The 17,079-nt window shown below is 37.0% G+C and overlaps 1 protein-coding gene and 1 non-coding gene across 2 annotated transcripts in view; both read left to right on the plus strand.

The window, feature by feature from the left end:
• Nucleotides 1-14,977, plus strand: part of TNKS2 (tankyrase 2) — a 63,758-nt gene extending 48,781 nt beyond the window's left edge. The window contains exons 22-27 of the mRNA XM_043925248.1: nt 1,933-2,030; nt 2,881-2,955; nt 5,120-5,225; nt 8,861-9,047; nt 11,578-11,734; nt 12,572-14,977. Of these exons, the coding sequence (XP_043781183.1) occupies nt 1,933-2,030; nt 2,881-2,955; nt 5,120-5,225; nt 8,861-9,047; nt 11,578-11,734; nt 12,572-12,634 (686 nt within the window). The 3' untranslated portion in view covers nt 12,635-14,977. The remainder of the gene's footprint in view (nt 1-1,932; nt 2,031-2,880; nt 2,956-5,119; nt 5,226-8,860; nt 9,048-11,577; nt 11,735-12,571) is intronic.
• On the plus strand, nt 8,629-8,771 carry LOC122709773. The gene has a single exon (XR_006345735.1). It is a non-coding gene; the product is annotated as a small nucleolar RNA SNORA79 (small nucleolar RNA).
• Nucleotides 14,978-17,079: the final 2,102 nt, after the last annotated feature.

Genomic DNA, 17,079 nt, shown 5'->3' on the forward strand with positions numbered 1-17,079 from the left:
AGTGTCTGTCACAGACTTTATTCTGTTAAGTGTTTTTTCTATAAAATGTCCTCCTGTGTATAGTTGTCATACTTCCCGTAGATATTATAATGCAGCCATACCTATACATCATTATTAGGGTTTGGCATGTTTGTGACAGTTCTGTTATTCAGACCAGAACAGTGCTCTTAGTCTCCAGAGGGAAACTGCCACGCATTAACCCAGCAGCAGAGGACTTATATGCAGAGTACATCATGTGAAATGCCAGGCTGGATGAATTACAAACTGGAATCAAGATTGCTGGGAGAAATGTCAGCAACCTCAGATATGCAGATGATACTACTTTAATGGCAGAAAGTGAAGAAGAACTAAAGTGCCTCTTGATGAAGGTGAAAGAGAAGAGCAAAAAAGCTGGCTTAAAACTCAGCATTCAAAAAATGAAGATCATGGCATCCAGTCCTGTCACTTTGTGGCAAATAGATGGGGAAAATGTGGAAACAGTGTCATATTTCATTTTCTTGGTCTCCAAAGTCACTACAGACAGTGACTGTAGCCACGAAAGTAAAAGACGCCTGCTCCTTGGAAGAATACCTATGACGAACCTAGACAGGGTATTTAAAAGCAGAGACATCACTTTGCCAACAAAGGTGCGTATAGTCAAAGCTATGGTTTTTCCAGTAGTCATATATGAATGTGAAAGTTGGACTATGAAGAAGGCTGAGTGCCAAAGAATTGATGCTTTCAAACTGGGGTGCTGGAGAAGACTCTTGAGTGTCCCTTGGACAGCAAGGAGATCAAACCTGTCAATACTAATGGAAATCAACCCTGAATATCCATTGGAAGGAATGGTGCTGAAGCTGAAGCTCCAATACTTTGGCCACCTGATGCGAAGAGCTGACTCACTAGAAAAGACCCTGATGCTGGGAAGGATTGAAGGCAAGAGGAGAAGGGGATGACAGAGGATGAGATGGTTGGATGGCATCACTGACTCAGTGTTACATGAGTTTGAGCAAACTCCGGGAGAGGGAGATAGTGAAGGACAGGGAAGCCTGGCATGCTGCAGTCCATGGAGTAGCAAAGAGTCGGACATGACTTAGTGACTGAGCAACATCAAAAAAGTACTTGAGTCCTACCTGAGAAAACAGTGGAGCTCTGGAGATCTTGGAGAGATTAAAGGAAGGTTGTGTTAACAGATACAACAAAGAAATTAGAAAATCCTATGTAAGATTCCATTTTAAAAGCTTTTGTGAGAGTAAAAATACAGAAGTATATATGATCTTAACTGTTGACATTCAGAAAATAGGGTAAATTCATTGCTGAAGTGAATCTGTTATGGGTTAGAATAAGCATTCCATCGTTAGTAAGCTTTATGACTTCTCATTCTTGGATAATTTAAAATTACCTGTGGCCATGCTAGTTTCTTCTCGGTCTTACAAAAAAATAAAGGGACCAAATGCTGAAAGGGCTGCTTAGTTAATAAAGGAAATAATTTGAAGAATAAAACATATGACACATAGGAGATAAAGAATAGAAAGATTTTCAGAACTATTCTCACAAAACCCTATGACTTGTAAGGTCAAAAAAATAGTCATCTAAATGCAGTGTAATTTTCTGGTTTGGATCCTGGAAAAGTAAAAGGACATTAGTGGGGAAAAACTGGTGAAATCCAAATAAAGTCTGTAATGTACTTAATTTTGATAAGTGTGCTGTGATTGTATAAAGTGGGAACATTAATGTCCCTGACAGTGACTTTAGAGAGTGGAGTGAGGGCACAGGATCTCTTGGTGCTCTCAGCTTTCCTATAAACCTAAATTGTCCCAAAATAAAAATCTTTTAAAAACTAGTAATAAGCATCAGATAAATCGGGTGGTTGTGTTGGGTTAATGTTTATTGTGGGCTGGGGGTGGGTTGGTTCTGGCAAGTTTTTTTTTACCTTCAAATTTCATTTGATAGGTCTTAACCCATACTTAACTCTGAATACCTCTGGAAGTGGAACAATTCTCATTGATCTGTCTGCTGAAGATAAAGAGTTTCAGTCTGTGGAGGAAGAGGTATGTTCATACACCATATAAATGTCGGGTCAGCAGCTAAATTCCCCAGAAGTTCCCAGATCTATTTGAACATGTATGTAGCAGGAGTTTTTAATTGTCCCTCACTCTACCACCTGAAAACTTACAAAATCAGCATTTAAAATACACTATTTCAGTAAGCTTTAATTCTAATAATTTGGTTCAGCATTGCAATTAATATACAGAATTCTGCTGGAGAAGAGGTTGCTAATATTCCCTTCCTTCATGAAAGCAATTGCAAAGCCCAGTATCTTAGATAAGACCCAGAACATGTGGATGCTACTTATCTAGGAGATGTTTTTCTAACTTTCTTTCCATAAAACTCTTGTATCCCCCAAAGTCTTAAAATAGCGCCCTGCGCTTTGAAGAACACCATACCCTATATGTGTGAGCTGAGCACAGAGATACAAAGTTGAGTGAGACTTAGTTCTAAATCTCAGGAAACTCCAACTCTCAGTGAAATATAAATTGTGCTTTATGAGAGCAAAATGAATGGGAACAAATAAATCATTGGTTTGGTTTTGTTTTGTTTTTTTAGTATGTCAGTTGGTTGGCTTTGTATGTTTAGCTCACCTGTGCATTTACTTGTTTCCTTTTGTTCCAGTAGTTTGCATTATATAATTTTCACCTATAGGTATTTTGGATTGATTGTATCAACTATGCACTGTCTCTCGAAAGTAGTTCCTGCAAACTTTTAGAACTCATACCTTAGACAACAAAAATATTAAAAACTTATTTTGTCTTAAGACTCATATGAGTCAAGAACTGTGTTCCCTAAACCAGAAGAGACATTCAAGCTAATGCACATATTTTTAAAATGTGTTTCCATCAGATGCAAAGTACAGTCCGAGAGCACAGAGATGGAGGTCACGCAGGTGGGATCTTCAACAGATACAATATTCTCAAGGTAATAAGTTAGTGGAAATAAAGTTCACTGTGACCATAGTTTTCAGAAGCCTGAAACCATGATTAAGTTCATAAGAACATTGTCTGTCCAGCCCAGTAAGTCTTTGACATGGCATCAGGGGTATTTTGGGAAAGAATATGTCCTTAGCAGGTTACGATCTTCAAATCTCTGTACTAACCACTAGTTCAGCCTCTGTTGAACATATTTAAGTTTAGAGATTATGCTTTAAATAAGCTCTAAACTTAAAGATTATTTAAGTTTAATCTTTAAACTTAAATAATTTAAGTTTAAATGGGAAGATATATCTTTATCTTAACTGTTGACATTCAGAAAATATGACAGATTCATTGCTGAATTAAGGAATCTATTATGGATTAGAATAAGCATTCCATTGTTAGTAAACTTTATGACTTCTCATTCTTGGATGATAAATCCTGTAGGCTTAGGATTTTAAATATGGACATTACTATTAAGGTACTCTTGCTGGCTTTTTCAGTACTTTTGAACTTTGTTGTGGCTCAGGAAACGACTCCCATCTTTATAGTTACACCATGGGTTGTTTGTTTCTAGTTTGTCCTAATTGTGACTACTCCAGGTTTCTGTGAGTCCTCACACATAATACCATTTTTTGGTAATTTTAGTATTAGTCCCTCTGTACCTTTCATCTTTCCAGAAATAGTCATTTAAAAAAAATTTGTTAAAGAGAGTGCTGACTCTTATTAATATCAGGTACTCTTCTCAGGGCCTTTTCAGCTTTGCTAATTTGCTTGGTGTTTTTAAAAGCTGTATGGCAACCAAATTGTATACTCTACTTAAGATGCATAATGATTTTCTGTTAACTACATTGATATATTCTTAATCATTATAAGATTTAGAGTTATAATGTGGCAAGTATCTCTGATACCTAAATTTTAAACTGAAAGGTGAATAGTATCAAATCTTTCAGTTGTGTTATATTACTGTCTCACAATAATATATTGAGTATACCAGTAGATCTCATATTTTAGAGTTATTCATCAAGATCATTATGTTCTTACTATTTAGAAATAAGATGATATAAAATAAGTACACATTATTCAGGTGCAAGGGTTATTATTTCAGGAGCGGTATTTTATTAGTTCATATCATAGTATGACCTGAGTGACATCTCAAGTTTTCTTTTCCTGAACACATGTATAATAATATTTACTATAACAAATAATTATTCCTGTTATAGGTAGATTTTAGTCAAGGGCATTTAGTGTGCAACCAGTAACAAAATGTGCCAAGGTTTGTTAAGGGTGAGGGCAAGGAACAATATGGGTTTGATTTCTAGAGTTGCTGAATTTGGGAGGTATGCTGTTTTCTTTCTCTAGAAAGATATTTTAGTATAATATCTAATACAAGTGTTTTCACTGATGAAACTTTTGTTTTTGTTCCCTTTTTTAAAACGCAGTAGTGAGCTCTGTTTATGCCAGTCTGCATGCTTTGGTTATGTCTTTGACGGTGTGAACCTAGACTGAAGCCGTCAGCTCCCAGGTGTGCTTTAGGACCAGCAGGGCTGTAGCGCCCTGACATACAGCTGAAAGGCAGCACTAGGACTGTGAGATTTGACCTTAGAAATACTCCTAGTGAAACCAGCATCCACCTTAAAACTTTTCTCCAAACAAAAGTTTCAGGAATTGGAGGGATAGGGAAAAATAGAGGAAATATTAGGGAGAGTCTGTGTGTGTGTGTGATTGTTTGGTGTGGCTATATCAAATATTTTAATTAAAAACATATAAAGATGGTACTTTGAGCCAGAAAAAGCAGTTGGGGGAAAGAGAGTATTTTCTTTCTTACATTTCCATAGAGAACTCAGCATGTCTGATGTGGAGATGTTTTAGTAATAATTCTAAAGTGAGACTAGAAGTATTTTAATCAATTAATAGTACTCTTACCTTTACATATAACCATATGTAACTTTTTCTCATCTGTAGTTTTCAATTTCTAAAATGTACCTATATTTTCATCTTTATGGTTGTGACAAATTTTTTTAGTTGACTAAAAATAATACATAATTTATATTTCAGAGAAAGTTTTGCCTCTCTTCTGGTCCTATGTGGCCCATTTTTGGTTAAGATTAACAAGTAGGTAAGTAGTTATTGTGATCCAGAGATTTTATTTTGCTGGTTTCTTTTTATAGATTCAGAAAGTTTGTAACAAGAAACTATGGGAAAGATACACGCACAGGAGAAAAGAAGTTTCTGAAGAAAACCACAACCATGCAAATGAAAGAATGCTATTTCATGGTAAGATTCCTCTCCTCCTACCTGCCATCATCATCCTCCACGTTTTTTGTCAGATTTGAAATAATAATGAATCTGTATATTTCTCATATCATTTTTAAAAAAATAAACATTATTTCTGTAAATCTTTGCATTTATATTTGTGTTTTCAGTCTCTTTTGAATTTGTATGTTTTGAATGGATATAGTTTATAAATAAAATTACCATAACAAAATGTATAGAAATGATAATACTGACTATTCATATTTTCTCTGTATATACATGTGTGTGTGTCCTTTATTGAGCCCATCTTTTCATGAAATGTTCCCTTGGTATCTCTAATTTTCTTGAAGAGTTATCTAGTCTTTTCCATTCTATTGTTTTCCTCTATTTCTTTGCACTGATCACTGAGGAAGGCTTTCTTATCTCTCCTTGCTATTCTTTGGAACTCTGAATTCAAATGGGTATATCTTTCCTTTTTTCCTTTGCTTTTTGCTTCCCTTCTTTTCAGAGCTATCTGTAAGGCCTCCTCAGACAGCCGTTTTGCTTTTTTACATTTCTTTTTCTTGGGGATGGTCTTGATTCCTGTCTCCTATACAGTGGCATGAACCTCCGTCCATAGTTCATCAGGCACTCCGTCTATCAGATCTAGTCCCTTAAATCTATTTCTCACTTCCACTGTATAGTCATAAGGAATTTGATTTAGGTCATACCTGAATGGTCTAGTGGTTTTCTCCACGTTCTTCAATTTCAGTCTGACTTGGGCAATGAGAAGTTCATGATCTGAGCCACAGTCAGCTCCCGGTCTTGTTTTTGCTGACTGTATTTCATGCAAAGATGGGCTCAATAAAGGACAGAAATGATATGGACCTAACAGAAGCAGAAGATAAAAAAGAGGTGGCAAGAATACACAGAAGAACTGTACAAAAAAGATCTTCATGACCCAGATAATCACGATGGTGTGATCACTCACCTGGAGCCAGACATTCTGGAATGGGAAGTCAAGTGGGCCTTTGGAAGCATCACTACGAACAAAGCTAGTGGAGGTGATGGAATTCCAGTTGAGCTATTTCAAATCCTGAAAGATGATGCTGTGAAAGTGCTGCACTCAATATGCCAGCAAATTTGGAAAACTCAGCAGTGGCCACAGGACTGGAAAAGGTCAGTTTTCATTCCAATCCCAAAGAAAGGCAATGCCAAAGAATGCTCAAAACACAATTGTACTCATCTCACACACTAGTAAAGTGATTCTTAAAATTCTCCAAGCCAGGCTTCAGCAATACGTGAACCGTGAACTTCCAAATGTTCAAGCTAGTTTTAGAAAAGGCAGAAGAACCAAAGATCAAATTGCCAACATCTGCTGGATCATCAAAAAGCAAGAGAGTTCCAGAAGAACATCATCTCTGCTTTATTGACTATGCCAAAACCTTTGACTGTGTGGATCACAATAAACTGTGGAAAATTCTGAAGATGGGAATACCAGACCACCTGACCTGCCTCTTGAGAAACCAGTATGCAGGTCAAGAAGCAACAGATAGAATTGGACATGGAACAACAGACTGGTTCCAAATAGGAAAAGGAATACATCAGGGCTGTATGTTGTCACCCTTCTTGTTTAACTTATAATGCAGAGTACATCATGAGACATGCTGGGCTGGAGGAAGCACAAGCTGGAATCAAGATTGCCGGGAGAAATAACAATAACCTCAGATATGCAGGTGACACCACCCTTATGGCAGACAGTGAAGAACTAAAGAGCCTTTGATGAAAGTGAAAGAGGAGAGTGAAAAGTTGGCTTAAAGCTCAACATTCAGAAAACTAAGATAATGGCATCTGGTCCCATCACTTCATGGGAAATAGTATCAGACTTTATTTTTTGGGCTCCAAAATACTACAGATGGTGACTGCTGCCAAGAAATTAAAAGACGCTTACTCCTTGGAAGGAAAGTTATGACCAACCTAGATAGCATATTAAAAAGCAGAGACATTACTTTGCCAACAAAGGTCCGTCTGGTCAAGGCGATGGTTTTTCCAGTGGTCATGTACAGATGTGAAGGTTGGACTATGAAGAAAGCTGAGCTCTGAAGAATTGATGCTTTTGAACTGTGGTGTTGGAGAAGACCCTTGAGAGTCCCTTGGACTGCAAGGAGATCCAACCAGTCCATCCTAAAGGAGATTAGTCTGGGGTGTTTATTGGAAGGATTGATGGTGAAGCTGAAACTTCAGTACTTTGGCCACCTCATGCAAAGAGTTGACTCATTGGAAAAGACCCTGATGCTGGGAGGGATTGTGGGCAGGAGGAGAGGGGATGACAGAGGATGAGATCACAGGCCAGATGGCATCACTGACTCAATGGATGTGAGTTTGAGTAGACTCCAGGAGTTGGTGATGGAAAGGGAGCCTGGCGTGCTGCAGTCCATGGGGTCACAAAGATTCAGACACGACTGAGTGACTGAACTGAACTGAAAGTTCTATAAAACACAGTATTTAAATTTCACAATCCCCTGGAAGAATGGCTATAGCAGACTGCATTAGTATATAATTTCTAAATGGTACTTCTCATTTCAAAACCCTAAAAATTGTCATGATAATGTCTTGGCACAGAATATGATATTTATTTATGTGTTGACTTAAGGGTTGTAATGTATGACTTTTTCTATTTTATAATAGAAATGGTTTTGGTTTTTCCAAGTTAATTCAAGTAAGTTATTCTATTCTTTAGTATTTCTGTAAAGTGGAATTCAGCGTTATTTCCCTTGTCCCTTTATGTACAGGGACACTGATCTTGATGAATCAGTTAGCTGTGTCATATTGGCTTTTCCCAAGCCCCAGCCTCACTGCACTCCCTGACCTGGTCTCCGTGCTTAGTACCTCCTGGTCTTTGCTTGAGCTCCTTCTTGGCATGCATGGAAGGAAGGAAGAGAAAGAAGTCAATATGTAGGGAATGGAGGAACACACCACATTTGCAGATGGAATCTGGTAATAGCAAGTGATAAAAAGCAGAGAAGCGAAAGGATAGGAGAGAAGTATAAAGAAAAGCATGAACTTGAAAAGATCACTTTAGCCACTTTGGGTATCTAGAAAAAGTACACGGATGTGGGTGTCATTGCATGACCTAGTTGCATTCAGCCTGGCCATAGGAAGTGAATTATGAGACTCTTGATTCTGGGTTTGTATGAATTTGGGGCCGGGAATTTGATAACTCTAGCATTGATGTTTCTTTCAGGTGATCTGTACGTTTTTCCTAGTTGAATGTTATGTGTCCTTACTTTGGCATCTGAACCACCACCCTGTTAGAAACATTCATTCACATTAGCAATTCTTCTAAAATAGCTATTCTAAAGTAGTGAGCCAGCTGACAGTTGTGTTTCGGTTTTGCTTATCATGGTGGTGATGTATGTATGTTAATTCAGAATTTAACTTCTTCTGATGTCTGTTCCTGTCACTGCTTGGAGCCTTAAGTAGTGGGATTTTAGTCCATCATGTATCTAAGCTGACTTGTTTTCACTCAGGGCACCATGGGAATGGGTTGGCTGTAGTGCCTTCTGATTTTTGTGGAATCAAACAATTGAAGAAAAAAAAATTTAACTTCTAAGATGCTTTAGCTTTTATTCCTTTTCTTGTGATTTAAAAATGTTACCTATTTATATGTATTTTAGGGTCTCCCTTTGTGAATGCAATTATCCATAAAGGCTTTGATGAAAGGCATGCCTACATAGGAGGCATGTTTGGAGCTGGGATCTATTTTGCTGAAAACTCTTCCAAAAGCAATCAGTATGTATATGGAATTGGAGGAGGTACTGGGTGTCCAGTACATAAAGACAGATCTTGTTACATTTGCCACAGGTAAGAGATCACTTTTCTCATTTATTTTGATAAGAATCAGATAAGAATTGGTTTCATATTGAAATTTTCAGGTAAGACATTATCTTGGACAGCTCTAGGAATCCAAGTGAGGCATAGTTCAGGTTGCTTTGGCCCTCTCACTGGTTCTAATAGTAGCTGATGTTTTTTAAACGGTCTGTAAGACCAAGCACAGTTACAAGCATTTGATCTGTTCACCTCATTCGCATTTGATCTGTTCACCTCATTCAATCATTAGAACACACAGTCCTTTCAGAATATGGAGTAGAAAATATTGCTGGACATGAAAGAGATTTTATTGTGGACTGTTTAAAAATCTAGTACTCAAATGCTATTAATAAAATGGCATTATTTGCTACACCTAATCATTTCATGGTAATAGGTGAGAGAATCTCTCCTCCACTGTGGTATGATTTTTAATTGTCAATTTGTAGTATTACTACTAAGAAAAAAGTTAACATTAAAGCATATCAACATGTCAGTCCTTTTAGAAAGCACATTATCAAAAATTATTTTGTAGTTCTTTTTTTCTTACTTCTAGTTACCCTAGTGGAACTTAGTTATTAGAATCATTCAAATGACTTGATCCTAGTTGATAAAATCCTTGTAGGTAAATAATCTTCACCATCAAGTAAGATTAATTATTGAGATTTATTCTGTGGTTAGAGCACTGCTTATAAAGACCTAGAACAGTAGCTATCAAACATTAGCAAGTTCAGAATCACCTAGAGGGCCTACTAAAACACAAATTCCTATGCCACGCCTCCTGAATTATTGATATAGTAGGTCTGGGGCTAGGTCACTAGAACTTGCATTTCTACCGAGTTCCTAAGGGATGCTGAAGCTTCTGATCACAGATCTAGAAACCCTAGAGCAGTAGTTCTCAGCTGTGGCAGCACATTGGAATTACCTGAGGGGCTTTAAAAACTACTAATGACTGTGTCCTACCCTCAAGAGATTCTCACTTGGGGGCCTGGGGTCTGGTCTGGGCATGGGATTTTTAAAAGCTTCCCAGCTGATTCTGAAGGGCTGCCAAAGTGAAGGACTAAAGTCCTGAAGGGAGACAAAGACTATCTGTTTATGTTTTGTTCTTACTGTTTCCTCCCTAAACTTAGACCCATGTAGGTGTCAAAGCCAGACCTCCTGGGTATGACCTCCCACCCGCTTCTATTTTAGATCATAGATTGGAATGACTAGGAGGCTTGTAATTTCTTGAGAGTCTGTAAATTGAACACTGCTATCTTTACTTGTCATATATCATCTTGGAGGCTAAATAGTTCTGACCATTAATAGTAAGCAGTGTTCTAGTATCTCTTCTCAGTTGTCTTTGAAGTACAATGCTTGTATGTCTGGAAATAAATTTATTAACTTAAGATTTCTGTATGCTGAATTATCATGGAATGATTGTGACTATTATAGAAAATATATTAGAAATGCTAAGAAAATTTGCAAAGAGCCTATTTAGAATAAAAAATACAGCCTATCTTCTTTGGAGACAGAATCATCAGACCACCAAATCTCTTGTTCTCCTGTAGAAAGAAAATTAGATTAGAGAGAGCAACAGTGAAATAGTAAAAAGTTCGTTGGACCTAAGGAAGGCCAGTCATATGCCCTTGGGGAGTGAGAAAGTAATACAACTTAAACTTCTGGTGAGCAAAGACAAATATGAAGAAGAAACATTTCAGCTAAACTTGAAAAATGACTATTAGCCAGTTGAAGAGTGGTAGAACATATCATTCTAGATGGTAAAAGAAACAGTGTGTCTGATGGCCTTGGGGCAAGAAAGTTTGACCTGCAGGAAGAAAAACTAATGTGTCTAGGTATAATGAACACAAAGTAAAGGTGGAGAACTGGGGATCATTATAAGAAATTTGGGTTTTCTTATGGGCACAGTGAACAGTCTCTAAAAGGTTTTAAGCAGAAAAGTAGTGTCATCTGATTTATGGTTTTTGCTGTTTGTTTTTTCCCTAAATCACAGGTAGCTTAGATGGAAAATAATTTAGACAGGGATTAGAGTAAAAACAGAGAAAGTAGCTCAAAGGTCATTGTTACAGTCCGGGTGAAAATTTGGGCAATTTGGACTTAATAGTGACAGTAGAATTGAAAGGAGAGATACATTTTGAAAGTGGAATCAATAGGACTTACCTGGATAAATGTTCAACTTTGTAAGACACTTCATGGAAGTCCCTTAAAACCTCCTCCTCCTCCTCACTTGGGCAATGATTTGTGCTTTTGCCGGGATACAAGCAGGATGGCAGAGTCAGTATCACTTAAAGATTATTATAATCTCTCTAAGATAGTATTTTATAGTTACAATGAGGATTAAAGTGACAAATTCTTTCATTAGTGAGAGTAGTAGAAGATATTCTTTAAAAATTATTTTAAAGGGTAAAATGGTGAAAACAATTGTGTTTATGTATAAATGCATTCAGAAGCTTACGTAGTGGACATAAATAAAACTATCCTGTATGGCCTTGTCTCAGGGAAATCTTTTCCTTTTCATGTGTTACAGGCAGCTGCTCTTTTGCCGTGTAACCTTGGGAAAGTCTTTCCTGCAGTTCAGTGCAATGAAAATGGCGCATTCTCCTCCAGGTCATCACTCAGTCACTGGTCGACCTAGTGTAAATGGCCTAGCATTAGCTGAATATGTTATTTACAGAGGAGAACAGGTAATTCAGTTTTATTTGTTCATTTTCAGCAATACTTTAATCTCTTACTAATCTTTTAAATTAACAAGGCAGAGTGCCTTACGAACTGGATTTCTTTTTAACTTTTATTTGTAAATTATTTCACACTTAAAGTTGAAATAATAGTAAAGAGAATTCCCTTAGACCCCTTACCCAGATATTCAAAATGTTAATACTTTAGCATTCTCTCTCCTTTATCATGTTCTCCCTACTATATGTGTGTATCCTTCCCCCCGCATCCTCCCCGAGCTGCTTTGAAGTAAGGTATAAGTGTCTTCCTTTACACTTAAATACTTAAGGGTGTATTTCCTAAGTACACCTAAATTTTAAGGACATGGTCTTAAAATTGTAAAATCGGGAAAATATCATTGGTGTAGTAAATCTAACCTACAGACCTTATTCAGATTTTGCCAGCTATTCTGAATTTTTTTTAAGCTTCTGTAAAATATAATTAATTAGAATCCTATATATATTTTAATAGTTAACCTCTCTGTAGCAAAGAAATGTGTAATTCTCTCTTGCTCTTAGTGGCATAGATGCAGTCAGAAGCATCTCTAGAGCAGCATTATGTACTGGGGATATGTATCAGGATAACCTCAGTTCCTAAAGACAAACACATGCTCAGCAGTTATCCTAGACATGCTGATTGAGAATCGGAGGGATTGCAGTCACGTAAGGCTGTTTTGAGAAGAGGCCCTTTGATTATTCTGATCTGCAACACTAATTTAGAGCTTCTTCCCTAAAAATAAGGAATCCTTAGAATAAGTCTCCATTCAAAAAATTTATTTACCAATTTTTGAATTAATCTTTCTCTTCCAGGCTTATCCTGAATATTTAATTACTTACCAGATTGTAAGGCCTGAAGGTATGGTTGATGGGTAAATAGTTGTTTTAGGAAACTAGCACCGCCGAACCTAAAATCATCTAAGCAGCTGGTGGCCTCGTAAGTTTTACTCCTTTGCCGAGAAAAATCATCTTGTCCACAACCCTGTGGCAAAAGGTTAAAAATGTGAAAGGGTTTTACCATTCTGACTTGATAGAGCTTTAATAATGTACAGTGTTTTCTAAATGTTTCCTGTTTTTCAGCACTTTAACAGATGCCATTCCAGGTTAAGCTGGGTTTGTCTGTACTAAATTATAAACAGAGTTAACTTGAATCTTTTATACATTGATTCTAACAGAAACTGTAATTCCCCTCAACAGAACTCGTTTCACTAATACAGTACTGTGTTCTTCAAACACAGCATTCACACTGAATACAGTTTCATTTGTAAAACTGTAAATAAGAGCTTTTGTACTAGCCCAATATTTATTTACATTGCTTTGTAATATAAATCTACTGTTTTAGAATGGCAGCGGTTTACAGATTTTTTTCATATGTACTGCTCGTCTGTACTTCATCTTGAATCATCATGATTGAGTGATCTTTGACGTTTGATTCCAGAGGCTGTGTTGAATTGTTAGCAGACACCTTGTCACTTGGGAAAGATTGATCCTTCAGATTTAATTTGTTGATGGAAACATTTATCTCTCATCAGTAATCTTTCCCATTTAAGAACTTGTTTCATAAATACTCTGGGAGTTTAATTTGTGATAACTTTGTATGTATAACACACATTCCAAAGAGCTCTAACTTTCACAGTCCTGATTATTAAAGACACTTCTTTACAAGCCTCACACTCTGGGTTTCACATTGAAAATTTTTCTTATGTTATTTTGTGAAAATTAGAGCAAGAGCTTCTGTTTTTTAGAGAACAGTTATAGTGTTGTTTTCATGGAATGTAAATAGGAAGTTGAATTTCAGATGGTGGGAAGGGTAATCCTGAAATTTTTCGAATCTGTTCTAATTACCTTAAATTTAAAGGGAAAAAAATAGCAGATGGGAGTGGGTGGTTTTTCTCCTGTTCCTTTTCTTTGGCCTTACTATTTCATGTATAACCAGTTTATACACCATAGGTAAGCTCAACCCAAAACCATGACACGTGGGTGTCCCAGTTCTCTCCTGGCCTGCTGAATAAGCAGGTGCCATGAGATGGGTGCTTCCGCTTCTGGGTTGCCTCATCGTGACATGTTACACCCACTTGGAAATACACTCTGCATCGCCTGGTGACCAGGCTTGTTTGGCAGCTGTGGAGGGGAATACCATCCCATAAAATGCCATTCCTATTTTTTAAGGTAAAACTACTTTTCCATGAAATATGCTAAAGCATCTTGGTACAGAGACATGAGTTACAGCTTGGCAATCTGTTGACTCTCGATCTCTTGGAAGTCAAAGAAAGATTGTTACCCACTTAAACCTCTGTTAATGAGGCTGTTCCTATCCACTCTCTGTACCAGTTCACATTTGTTTTACATTTTATTCAGTCTCTAAATTAACTGGGCCTTTGCAGTAACTTGTACATAAAGTGCTAGAAAATCATGTTTCTTGTCTTGAGTAAGAGTTATTCACAGTAAATGCATATCTGGAGTTGTTTCTATTGATGTAAATTGTGATCATTATTTAAGAGGTCAATTCCTGACCATAAAGTGCTTTTTATACAGCTCTCTAATAATTGCAAATATGATCCTAAAGTTGTTTCTTGGAACACAAATGGAGTATGCCAAATTTTATATAATTTTTCAGGTTCTGGAAGCTTCCAGGTTTTATAATTAGAAGATAATGAGATGAGTTAGTGGAGTTTATATTTACATACCTTCTCTCTCATCATTTAGCTCATATTGCTCACCATATGAATGAATCTGGAATTGTTTATCATGTAAAATCATCATGATCTATGAGTTTACGATTTTGCAGCCTGTGTTGTTTCATCTAATTCATTTCTTAATTAGTGTGTTGCTTTTCTATGAATGATTATATTGTGGTTAATATGTTAGCATGGCATATTTCAGATAGCTTTTTGTTAGGAGCTTGGGGGTGTGGGGGGGGAACTGGGGATTTCTTTGAAGTTTTTGCATGAAATATCTTACTTTATGATGATGGAATTGCTTTTTCTTTTGTCTTATGATTTTTTTTAAGAGATTTAACTTTTTGTGTGAGTAGTACTATTGTATCCATCTTGAGTGTCTTACTTGTACTGTATCACATTCCATACCCTCATTTAATTCTTAATAAACTGTTCACTTGTTTTTCTGGGTAGCATGGTAATTACTGGAATAGTATAAATGTATTGAATGGTCTTTGAAAAAAATGGATTAAGATTACAATAAACCACAATTGCAGGAAAATAATGTAGTTTTGATTCTAATAGTGATAGAGACTACAGTTTAAAATTTGAAATACTGAACGCTGTGACCATACCTCCTCAGATGCTTTAAGATGAAAGTAGTTGTCATATGCTTTTAGACATTTAGTCCTTCCAACATAAGTTTTGGCAAACTTTCAAGCTCTTTCCTGGAAAATCTGTCTTTTGGGGGGGTGGGGGGAGGGACACGCTGTACAGCTTGCAGGATTTTAATTCTCCAACCAGGGATTGAACCCAGGCCCTCGGCAGTGAGAGAGCAGAGTCCTAACCCCTGGACCACCAGGGAATACCCCCGGGAAATCTCTCTTAACTTATAAAGAGGCATAGGAATATATTTTTGTTTTCTGTGTCATATACAAAATTTATGAGTTTACAAACCTTAAAGTTAGTGGTATTTATTACTCTTAAAAGGTATAGTAAGATATATGTATTTTAGATTTCAGTATGCTAAATGTGTGTATGATCACAATAATACACAAACACAAGAGATAATAAGAGAATAGTGATGCAAATAACTCATAAGTCATTTAGCTTTGAAATACTTTTCAGCAGCTTTATCTTACTGCTTGAGTTGGGATAATGTTAATGTGTCCGCTTGCTAGTTCCTAAGCATGTGCGATCCTTTTCTTTGCAGGTTGATGAGGAAAGAAAATTTGCAGTAAATTTCCCTAAGCTTTGTGATTAGTGTTAGTGACTGGCCCCTTTCCTACTGTCCTGTCCTATTAGAGGAGTAGAGTAACAGAGGAAGCAAATGGTGGTATACATTCTTCACCAGGAGAACTGTCAGATTTGTATAAAGTTAGCCTTTTCACTATCTACTAAATCTGTACCCACCTCCTCCTCCTCATGCTTTACTAGCTGAGAAAGACTGTGACCTAAAATCTTAATTATAGCTTCTTAGAAGGTTCTTGCTGTCCCCATACAAGCCATCATTGTCAGAAATGTCTTCTCCACTTTTTTACCATCCACAATTGTTGTCATCACCATCACAAAAATCTGCACAAAGCCCTCCAGATGGTCTGCCAGTACCTTGTAGAGCAGTGCTGCATGAAAGTGACCTGTAGTTGGGGCTGGCCTGCAGACTGTTTGTTTCCAGCCCATGGAGAGATGAAAACAAAAATTGAGAGGAAACTTTTATGGCAGTTTGACATTGATGCAGTGTTTTAAATTTCTTTCTCTTTTTTTCTTTAAGGCTGCACCATGTGGCATGTAATATCTTAGTTCCCTAACCAGGGAATGAACCCATGCCCCCTGCATTGGGAGCACAGAGTCTTAACCACTGGACCAGCAGGGAAGTCCCTTAAATTTCTTTTAAGATTTTGGTCTGCAACAAATTGGAAATTAAGAGGAAAACAGAAACTCTAGTCCCTCACAGATAATTTGAAAGGTAGAAGAAAAGTAATCTGTTTGGTTTACCACTAGACCCATCACTTAGCTCATGCTGACACATAATAGTTCCTCAAGTAAGTTTTACTTGAGTGAAAAGAGTTATTAAGTGATTGGGCTCTAGAGTCAGATGAATCTGGATTTGAATTTTAGCCTATCCCATACCAACTGTACAACCTTGAACAAATTACATAACCTTTATAAGCCTTACAGTACTTACAGATTTGTTGAGGGAACTAAATGATTTTCTGTATGTGCTAATAAATACTGTAACTGGCAAAAGCTGGTTATTGTAATTATATTATTATTTCCCTGAATTCCCAGGACCACTGGTTGGGTTTTCTCACTTTTCATGGAGCTACAGAACATAGAATTTTAAAACAAGCAAAATTGATTAGCCACTGGTTCAGATGAAAACCCTTTTTTTCATCTTTGTTCAGATGAAACCTTCAGAAGCTCAAAATGTGAGGTATGTATGTCCCTAAGTGGCTGAAGATCTTAGTTTGAAAATGACTCACAAAAGCGCACAGACAGTATAGCAGCCTGGGTGGGGATAGAATACATACCCACAATCTTAACTGCATCATATTGCTATAGCACAGAAGAAAAAGGCTCCACTCAGATGATTAGAAGTCCAAAACAGTCCATTGTGAGTACAAGTCAGCAATCAACCTTAGAGGTTTAGCACCCCCACAAACT

This window comes from Cervus elaphus, chromosome 15 (genome assembly GCF_910594005.1).
Source record: "Cervus elaphus chromosome 15, mCerEla1.1, whole genome shotgun sequence".
Lineage (NCBI taxonomy): Eukaryota > Metazoa > Chordata > Mammalia > Artiodactyla > Cervidae > Cervus > Cervus elaphus.